The sequence below is a fragment of the Hippocampus comes genome, unplaced genomic scaffold (genome assembly GCF_001891065.2).
Source record: "Hippocampus comes isolate QL1 unplaced genomic scaffold, H_comes_QL1_v1.1 scaffold156, whole genome shotgun sequence".
Lineage (NCBI taxonomy): Eukaryota > Metazoa > Chordata > Actinopteri > Syngnathiformes > Syngnathidae > Hippocampus > Hippocampus comes.
In genome coordinates, this window is record NW_017805744.1 from 4,161,338 (window position 1) to 4,172,067 (window position 10,730).

Sequence of the window (10,730 nt, forward strand, 5' to 3'; positions counted from 1 at the left end):
AACCTCTCCAAGGGTCTCATGTACAAAGGGTACGTACGCACAAAAACGTGGCCTATGCACTTTTCTATGCTCATGTTCAGAGACATCAAGAGTGAAATGGCTGTGGGAATGTGCTCCATGGCAACGACTTTGCTAGCTCACGCATCTTTTGAGCAGTTGGAGAAACATCGAGATGTTGCTGGACTGGTAGGTGCAGTGGCGTGCAAAGTACAGTAGACACCCCGATCGAACGGTAGGGATGGGACAGCAAAATTCTAATCTTATTTTTATCCTGATGACCAATGTAATCTGAAAGAGCTGCAGTAAAGTAACACAACTGTGTTTAAATTTTATCCATAAATAAGAAAGTTATGACATTTTAAAGGCTTGAAAAAGCGGGCATAAATGTCAGAAAGTTTCTCAATGGAATGGTCTGTGACTGAATGTCTGTGCGAAGCGGTAGGTGGCTGTTTAGGGACAAGTAAGAGCAAAGAGAAGCATTTTGCATCGAGATAAGCACAGGGAACGGCTATGTGTGCCATAAAAGCCATTCCTGCAGTGTGACCCCCATCTGCCTGTTGTTTGTTTGGCTGCCAGAGAGCACACCATTGCTGGAAACAGACGGCTAGCTTATCTCGGCAGTCGACTCTCCAGCGTCTCTCCCCATTCAAGGTTTGGTGACACAAATTTTGGATAATGCTCCTTAAGCAACGCACAAATTGGATGTAACTTCATTTGCATATCCCCCAAAACCTTCACATTGGCCAGAATAGGTCGATATAAATATTCCAGCTACTAACACTTTTTGGGCGGTCAAACATGAGTTATGCCACGATAAACATTGAAGTATGCAAGTATGAATGAGATATGATGACACTGACCACACATTTCTTGCATATTTGTCTGCCTGCTCCTCATTCAAATTTACCAAAATCACATTCGACGAGACAGCCTTGCGCCAAATGTTCGATGTGGTCCAAGGAGGCTTAAATTTAGACAGACTTTCAGTCACCAAATCGTTAGCTGTGCCACGTGCGATTCATAGGACACACCCTTGCTGTGTTGGAATGGCGCAGAGCAGTCAGCCACATTTCTAAACAGCCGCATTTTTAAGATATGTAAACAGACCCCAAAGTGTAAAATAGAAAACATAACATAATATAAAATAAAATTCTCATACAATACATCTTTAATTATATAGCTTTTCACAACAGATGCAGCTAGATCAAAGCGTTTTATATAACATATAAAAACAATTTCGTGACATTCATGACATTTCGTCACGTCTTGTTTTGGTCAGACAAAATGAAGAGACATTTTCGCATAATTTGTATTTTATAGTGTTATCGTAAAAATAGTGCATTCATATTAAGTGACGTTTGTTATATTGTAAACTATTTGTGTTACGTGTTAAACATATGTATTTTAATTAGTAAACATAGTGAGTGATACAATAAACATTATGTAGCACAAGTAGAAATAATGGGCTGTTTTTTTTGTAGTCAGCAGGTCTGCGGCGGGGCACAAATGCCGGCAGCTCTTGAGTTTCGTGCGAGCGCAAGGCTCGCTTATCTTATGACAGGTTAATTGCAACTCAAAACAACTTTGACACTGCCCTGTGATTTTATCATTGCCATGGCAACACAATCTTCATCTATAATAATAACTGCACACAGGGTCATCCAAACACGCCCCACTCAGACTCCCAGTGTTTGGATTCTGGCTAAACGAAGTACTGGCGGGCTAATTAGTCCCCGTCTCCCGTCTTTATTTGCAACAAATATACTCCCGATAGTGAGCAAACATTTTCTTGGTGCCAATCAAGTGCAAGCCCCCCCGGCACAGAGGTGATGACAGAGATTCCCTTACGGACTCTCAATAATTGACTGCTGGAGGTGAAGAAATAATTACGAGGATAGGGGGTAAGAGGAAAAAAAACATCTGAATCATAAAATCTTTATTCATTATAATTGCCTCTGTTCACAATAGAAATCAACAGAGCGACGAGAAATACTCCAGAGTTCCCAGCACGCTTGTTTGTTTGCGTCATATAATTGATTTGATCTCTTCTCTTGCCTTTTATTCATGATTCAGCCTTGAACAAAAGACAACAAAAGGTTTAAGCTCATCACATATGTGTATGCACACGCGTTGAATGCACCGTATATTGGAGTGCATCACTCAGAGCTAGTGTTGAACATTCATTCAATCTGTCAGCAGGTGTTTCCTCCAGTTACCTCCCGCACAAAGTTTCACAATCAGAACAACGGTTCAAAAGCACAGTGATGAGACCATCTGTCACAAAGCTTTGTGAGCAGCTGGATTTTATGTTGCTGTTTTTTTTTTTTTTTTGTCAATCTATTCACACAGAAAATGTGATTCTTTGCAACAAGCTTTGTTATACCTTTGATTCTCCCGATGCTCAGAGCATACTATCTCATCACAAAAGTGATTTACTTGGTCATGAAGGTGGCTTGATGTTAAGACAAGACGCTAAATGCCACAGACTGGCGAATGAATAACATCAATGTCACAACTAACATTTCCATTTGGGCCCCGAGTGTTTTAGAATGGGAATATGCGCATGGGTTCCTTCTAATTTTGCTCCTGGCAATTTTATGTCTGAACCATCTTTACCTCACGTTTATTTGCCTGTATGAGCTTGCGATCTCAATGATTCTCATGAGGGTTCCAGCTGGACAAATTCTATGCAACCTATGAAGGCCGCAGTTGTGGCTTTGATGGGCCATGTTTCGTCACATGCGTCACAAGTACAAAGTAAAGGTAAACCAATTTCACAATCCTACTAACCATTATACATCTATATGATATGATACATTTTGATTGTGTTTATGCAAACATTTAAGAGAAAGGGACGCATTTTCGTGCCCAGTGCAAGTCTAGCATGATGTGCAGTAAAAATCTGAGACAGCCGAGACTGGGTATTGGTATTTTTGTAGACGCACGCAGCTTAGCACAGCCATTTTTCAACACTGTGGCCAACTTGATTCACCGCTAATAGAAGCAGCCCCCATCATCCCCTTTAAAATCCACCAGAGGTGCATTCCTTGACATATCGGAATGACACTGATTTGCTTGAGTGCTGCAGCAGGTCGAGGCACACAAAATATATTTAAAAGGAACTGCAAGCAGATCTCCACGGGAGAAGTTAAGTTGGCGAGGGAGATCATAGATCTGTGCACTTGGAGACCGTCTTATTTCATTTCGTGTCCGTGTGTGACCCGGCCCTCTCCGATAACGACATGTTCAATGAATTATTTCCTAGAATGATTCAGAGGGTTGGATGCACGCTGTTTTAATATTTATGAATGCCATCCTCCACACATTAGTGGGGGTTTGAATCTGTCTGCCTCAGCCCAGATCAAATTCACCAAAATTGTATTAGACTATATCAACCAACAGTGGGTCCAGCAGCCACAAAGTTAAGTCTCTATTCAGCCACCAAATTATCAGGTACAGTGGACGCATGTCTGAGGAAATGCCCTCATTATGTCAGATTGCTAGCTACGTTGTCAGTCAGTCTTACTAGCAGGGCTCAACAATTTAAAGATACTGTCAAGATCAGCTCCGGTGTGATTGTGCCATGTATCACCATCACGTACATTTTGGTCCTGTATGTGCGCTGTTAACACAATTCAGGGGTTTAACGAGCTCTCCATTCATCATTGCCTGGTTGCCCGCCAAGATCTGGGACGTCGGCCGAAAACAAAATGATGTTGCTCGCTACAAAGAGATGAGATAAAAACGTTGTGATTAAGTGCGTTTGCCTTGTGGGTCTGACAATGTGAAAATGTTTCAGCCTCCTAGGCCCACCACACACATCACTCGTCTAATCTGCCGATCAATCCTCATCATCGATAGACCAGCTCATTGATTAGGCCCCGGGAGACTTTCCATGTTGCTGCAATGTCACGTCATCGTTTAGTCATCAAAGAGTCACGTTTAGCTCGTCATCGTCTTGTTATCGTCATGAAAAATAAAGCAGCGTTACGAAATAATTTCATCATTATTGTCGTTGACGAAACCAACACTGGAAATAAGCAGAAAGAATCGACCAGTTGTTCTCAATCTTAGGGGGCTGCCATTTTGCCTTGTACTGCCACCTGCTGTCCACTGAATATGACATCAGAGTGCCTAAGAGCTCAGCTTGCTTGCACACATTTAGACTAGTCCACTGCAAATTGGACAGTATAAAAGTTTGGGGATCGTGTTAAAAACAGCATGAACACTACTCAATTAAAAAATAGCCTGTGTAGTCGAGAATGTAACAGTGATTTGTTTTAAAAATGGGGTGCCACCTGGATTCGACCCTGATTGGTGTCTATTTGAAATTGAAACCACGCCCTTTCCTGATAATCGAAGTTCACTGTTTAAAGTTAAGACAATTTTCTTCCATATCAAGCTGCCCTTAAAGGGACACTGTGCAGAAACGTTATATTTTTCAATGTTCATTCATTTTAAAAATCCACTATTAATTTCAAAAATATGCAAAGAAATATGTTCCATCACATCAACACACATTGTTTTATATAATCGGATCTATAGTACCGGTAATTGCAAATTATATTACATAACTCACGCCTGACCTTACAGGAGGCTGACATGTTTCACCACCATCTTTGTGCTATGGATACCAGAAGGCGACAAATCACGCTTCAGAAATTTGCTGAATCAATGACTACAGGATGTGTAACCAATGCAATGTTCTTAGTACGTCACGGGGGATTATAAAAACTGTTTGTGATGACATTTTGTTTGCACAGCTGCTGAAGAAAATGGTGGTAGGCTCTCTGAGGCACCGTAGTGCGCCTACTTCAAAATGCACATGCGTCGAACTTGGATCGTTGCAATGCATTAGTTCTATACTAGACAGCATTGAAAAATCAAAACTTTCTTCACACTGTCCTTTTATGGTCGGCAAAACATTTGCATGATGCTACTTGATAAAATGAAAAGCCTCATAACTTGGTTTCCACTTGAGTTTTCTATTTCATATTGTTTCAAAAAGATTTGTCAATAATTGTATTTCATGTGACTTTTTTTTTACTATCCCACACCTAAATGCATTCAATCTAATGAACATCATTTGTCAGTTGCTTGATAAACAATATGCCTATTCTCCAGAATGTAACATGCAAATAAGATGATATAAAAAGCCGAGTATCCTTGTAGGAAGGAATTTGATTCAATCCAAGTGTGTGGGTGAAAAGTTAATGTTCGCATTGTTTAGTTCCATGGAATTTTCACACTCTTCCCCAAACCAGAAAAACAAGGCCTCACCGGTTTATGTATTGAGTTGCAATACTTTTATTTGGCCATGGAGCCCGACAGGAGTCTGTCATGTTAATTTAATGAGTAAAGTAGCAAAATGGAAACACATCACTGCTTTACACATTAATACAAAATTATCCCAATTCTATTGTCATTTGAGAATATAACTTGGCTTCGTATTCAAGACAACAAGAGGAGCCGCTGCGGGTGCCTGCGCCCCCATCAAAAGAACAGTTAACATAAAATGACAAAATAATACAACACAACACATAAGACACAGACAGTCGTGCAATCTTAACCACTTTTCTTGCATGCAGTTATAGATGAAATAGGAGTGAATCAAAGTGTCCTTTTCACCAGTGGATCAAAGACGTCATGCTGAAACTGCTTCAAACAACAAAGCGTATGAGGGAAAAGTGGTTAAGATTGCACGACGGTCCGTGTTTTTATGTTGTGTGTTGTGTTTATTATTTACTTTATGTTAACTGTTTTGTAAAGCGCTTTGTTACAGCTGCAGCTGTTGTGAAAGCGCTATATAAAAATCAGTATGTTTTGTATGTTTTAAAAACAGACCTCACACTCGTCACAGACGGCAGGTTACAGTCCTGCTTGCTCGCTACTCATTGGCTAAAACTTGAACTACCGGTTCTCTTTGATTGGCTTATATTGTGATGTGCTTGTCTCCGATTGGCACGTATACCTTGTACCCTGAAATTGGGTTGTGTATACAAAAACACAGTGCTGGACTATTGATCTAGTAAAACGTTTAAATTTCAGAGGTACAGTCTTGAATATTTAAATTTAAAATAACAAATAGGATTTTAGAGCGGATGAGGATAAAATAAAAGTAAAAATTATTTCGCCTTGAGTGAGGAAGTATGACAGGACATGTTCGCCTGTTGGTTATTTCTTGCCGGAAGAGAGTAACAGACGTACCGGCTTCTTCACAGAGTTTACGAGTCGCGTATTTTGAAGAGTACAGTATATACTTTATTTTATTTTGACCAACAGACTTTTTTTTGCAGCATGGCGAATTTTACAGCGTTTGTCGGCTGTGTCAGTCTCCTTCTCGCGGCTCTGATAAGGGTGGTCTGTGGAGATATTACGGATGGCAACACAGAGCACCTTAAACGAGAACACTCGTTGATGAAACCCTACCAAGGTAGGAAGACGGCAAACTTTAGTTCACTCGTGTTTCCTTTACAATTTAGGACATAGTTTAAAACGTTATACATTTTATTCGTCGGTTTATGTCCTTAATCTGTTTTGTGGATGACCAGTAATTACGTGGTTGGTTTCCACTCATTTTGTAATTCCTTAATGGCGATGTTAAAATTCGTCGCTGAATTTCTTTGAACCTTTTAAAACGTGACGGTGATTTTGTTAGGCGATATAGTATTACTCATCCAAACTGATCTAAAAAATGTCTACACATTCCTGTTCAACTGTCAGAATGTTCTATGTATATCGTAAGTCTCAAGTCTCGAGTCAACTTTATTGTCAAATGTGCAACATACAGCACAGATGAAATTTCTTTCCTCAGGAGAGAGAGAAGCCGCTGCGGATGCCCGCACAGCCATCAAAAGAACAGTTCACATAAAATGACAAAATAATACAACACAACACATAAGACACAGACAGTCGTGCAATCTTATGCTAACTGGGGAGAAACGCTATGTAAAAGCGTGCATTTGGGAAATTGAACACATACACACTTCCATATAAAGTCTGCTGTGCAGGTTAATATATTTATTGGGTTTGTTAAAAAATACACATGAAGAGGACCTTGGAAAAAATCGCATATTAAAATCCAATATTGAGGTGGTGGAGGGGGAGACTCTTAGATTACGTTTCCAAATCATTCAGCCCGAGTTTCAAACCAAAATTAGGGTTTCAAAGTAAGGTTTTAACATGTGGTAAGGCTTTCAAATAAAAGTTTAAAGTAAGCATTTCAAGCCTACGTCAGGATTTCAAGCCTCCGTCAGGTTTTCAAGCAAGGTTTATGGCTACACAGTAGGGTTCCAAGACCAGGATAGAGTTTTAAATTGGGGTTCAAACCCGGGGTTGGAGCTTCAAATTAGGGTTTCAAGACCAGGTCGTAGTTTCAAGAAGGTATGGGATTTCAAATTTGGGTGAGGATTGGGAAACAACAGTAGGATTAGGATTAGCATTTTATTTAATTATTCCATGATCATGCTGGTGTTTCAAACAATGTTTATGCTTTCAAAAAAACGGTTCAAGCCTCAGTCAACCAATGCCTTAACAATTATGGAAAATAAACAATGGTAATTGCAGTTGTTTTTATTTTCTTAACAAACACAATTGCAATTGAATTTATGATTATTTTTCAAGGTCCTTTTCAATATTTTTTTCGAAAAATCAATCAATTAACTCATCTTGATTACAAGAAACAATCTCAGATCTATTACATTTTTTATGATGTTTAGATGAAGGCAAATGAAGCATTATTAAGAAAGACAGTTTATTTCTCTCCTAAAAATAACAGTATAAATTTACTACATACTTGTGGTCTTGTAAGCATTCACCATGATCGCATAATTTTGTCACACAAGTGTGTCATGAACATATATGTTGTATCGTATTTATCATCCAGTTGTACTCTATGTTGTATATTAGGCGTGGGCAGCAGCCCATCCAGCCAGTGGGACTTCTCGGGGAGCACGTTAGTGACCAGCTCGTACGTGCGACTCACTCCGGACGAGAGAAGCAGACAGGGGTCCATCTGGAATACTGTCGTGAGCACTTTTTTTTTCTTTTTAATTGTGCTGGATGGAGCCAAATAATTTACCAATCATTTTTGTTGCATCCAGCATTGTTTCCTCACCTTTTCCTCTGCATTACACTGATGAAACTTTAAATATAGTATATTAGTGTAATATAAACTGTCTTCATAAAAGCTATTTTTCCTTGGGCCTGACTGATTCCGATGTTTAGCAGAAATATAATTCCAATAATCAATTAATCAGATGATTAGTTTTAAAAATATATAATGAATAAATTAACGGCTTTTTTGGTTTCTCAATGCTTCCAACAACTCAGAAATGAATTAAATGCATAACATTAGACTGTTTTAGATTAATGTCTCCTTAAGTATTTCTTTAACATTTTAAACGAAAAGGATTTCAAAGTACAGACACATTAAAAAAAGCATGAACTGAAGAACATATCTTTTGCCTTAGACCATTGATGTCTTCTGCATAAAAGCAACAGAATGAATAACTGACAAAAACATGCATCCATCTGTCTGTCTCTCTCTGTCTCTCTCTGTCTGTCTGTCTGTCTCTCTCTCTCTCTCTCTCTCTCTCTCTCTCTCTCTCTCTCTCTCTCTCTCTCGCTCTCTCTCTCTCTCTCTCTCTCTCTCTCTCTCTATCTATGTATTGCTTGCTATGTATGCATGCAGCTCAGTAAAGCACCATTGCTGTTTTACATGTTGGCGCACAGTCACACGAGAACTGGAACAGTGACTTCATCCTCTCAGGATTGGATTGTCAGAGCTCCATGTAGGGGACAAACGGAGCAAGGGCATCATTCCGCACAATTCCGACTCAAACCGGCATTTACTGTTTCATGAGAAATTAAGACTACATCTGTGTTAAATTGGGGAAAGTCTGGCCTATTATGTTCCTTTTGAAAAGGGACCAAATCAGCCAGCAGTCGGTATTGTCAGTACAATGTTTTCAGCCACCTTTTAATAACCCCACTTTTATAGCTGTGTAATGAAATGAAAAACAAAGTGAAGTTCGCTCTAGTGGTCGTTGAAAGCTTTTTGTGATGTCTTGTTATCCAGCCGTGTTACCTGAAAGACTGGGAGATGCATGTCCACTTCAAAATCCACGGGCAAGGCAAGAAGAATCTCCACGGTGACGGCATCGCTTTGTGGTACACGAAAGACAGACTGCATACCGGTAAGCATGGCTGCTGGTCTCTCACTTTTTTCTCGCTGCTATTTGCGGAAATCTAAGGTAAGTTTTAAGGCATCATTTTTAGGTGAGGGAATTGCTCCAATGTTAACACGCTAAAGGTTCTGTAGCAATAACCTCAGAAGGATTAGTAATGAATTTATAGCTTGCCCTGTTTTAAGGTGCCATGAAACTCTGTTAATGTCAGCCATTAAAAGAGAGAGAGAGAGAGAGAGAGAGAGAGAGAGAGAGAGAGAGAGAGAGAGAGAGAGAGAACGAACCTCTTGAGTGCCAGCCAATTTAGAGCATTATGACTGATCTTTCAAAGCTCACAGAATATTGTGTTTTATGACTATGTAAACACTGCAATTGGCTGGCAACCAGTTCAGAGTGTACACCGCCAACTGCCCAGAGTCAACTGGGATCGGCTCAAGCACGCCCAAGACCCTTGTGAGGTTAAGGTGGTTCAGATAATGGATTGATGGATGGCTCAACTCAACTCTCAACTCAACTGTATTTATAGAGCACTTTCAAACAGCCATCGCAGCACACAAAGTGCTGTACATGGAGCAACTAACATATACAACAGTCAAGCAACAAATCAGTAACAAAGATGGTAGAGAGCACCAAACAGTACAAGTAAGATCATAATTTGGGTCCTGCTGAGTCAAATGCCAAAGAATACGAGTGAGTTTTGAGGCGGGTTTTAAAGATGGGCAGCGAGGAGGCTTGCCGAATGTTCAGTGGGAGGTCATTCCAGAGAGAGGGAACAGCAACGGAAAAGGCCCGATCCCCTCTGAGCCTCCGTTTAGTTCTTGGTACTTCTAATGTCTGGTTCGCAGTTTCACCCAAATCACCTATTTTGGACCAAAAAGCACAGAAAACAAACTTTTGGTGAGATTCTGTATATTAGGGCAACAGTGACTTTTATGCAAATCATTTTTGCTTTAGTGATGCCTCAAACATCTGAACAGTGTGATGAGAATGGGATTTTAATGACAAAATTATATATTTTGAAAAAAAATCAGCAGTGTAAGATATTTACATTTGACAAACTTTTCAAACTATTTGTACGCTATGTAGTCGTACATTACTAGTATTTAGTAGCGTGTGTGCGTGCATTAGGGTGGTCCATTTTGGAAAAGTTTGTCGGATTCGTCGGGCCGGGTCGGAAATCTTGTCGATACTATGACACAAGGATGTGTGCAAAATTTTATTCCGATCGGATAATTTTATCCCGTCCCGCAGAGCGACCAAAGTTTCCCCTATGGAAAGAATCTTACGGGGCTGAATGGTAGTACGGTTTCTCCCGTACAGTAAGGATTTTGTTTTGCTCAGTTCGCACTTGCAATAATTCAAAGACGGAAGACAGGAACGCATGTATTGCAAAAAAGGCAACCGTGGTTATCCTTCAACACTGGTGAGATTGTTGGTCCATGTTAACTGGTCCATCTGTCTATCTGTACATCTGTCTACATCGCGCGACTGTCTGGAAGTGATCCGATCCGTTTTGCATTTTTTTCAGGCCGGGAGTGGTGC

The 10,730-nt window shown here is 40.0% G+C and overlaps 1 protein-coding gene across 3 annotated transcripts in view; it reads left to right on the forward strand.

The window, feature by feature from the left end:
• The first annotated feature begins 5,993 nt into the window (after positions 1–5,993).
• The window catches only part of lman2 (lectin, mannose-binding 2), a 12,129-nt gene continuing 7,392 nt past the window's right edge, over positions 5,994–10,730 (forward strand). Inside the window, exons 1-4 of one of the 3 annotated variants that reach the window (XM_019884087.1) lie at positions 5,994–6,050; positions 6,297–6,433; positions 7,909–8,027; positions 9,080–9,197. In XM_019884087.1, coding sequence (XP_019739646.1) covers positions 6,298–6,433; positions 7,909–8,027; positions 9,080–9,197 — 373 coding nt within the window. In that variant the 5' untranslated portion in view covers positions 5,994–6,050; position 6,297. Of the gene's footprint in view, positions 6,051–6,146; positions 6,434–7,908; positions 8,028–9,079; positions 9,198–10,730 lie in introns of those variants that run through there. The other 2 variants (XM_019884088.1, XM_019884086.1) reach the window with 2 other exon arrangements.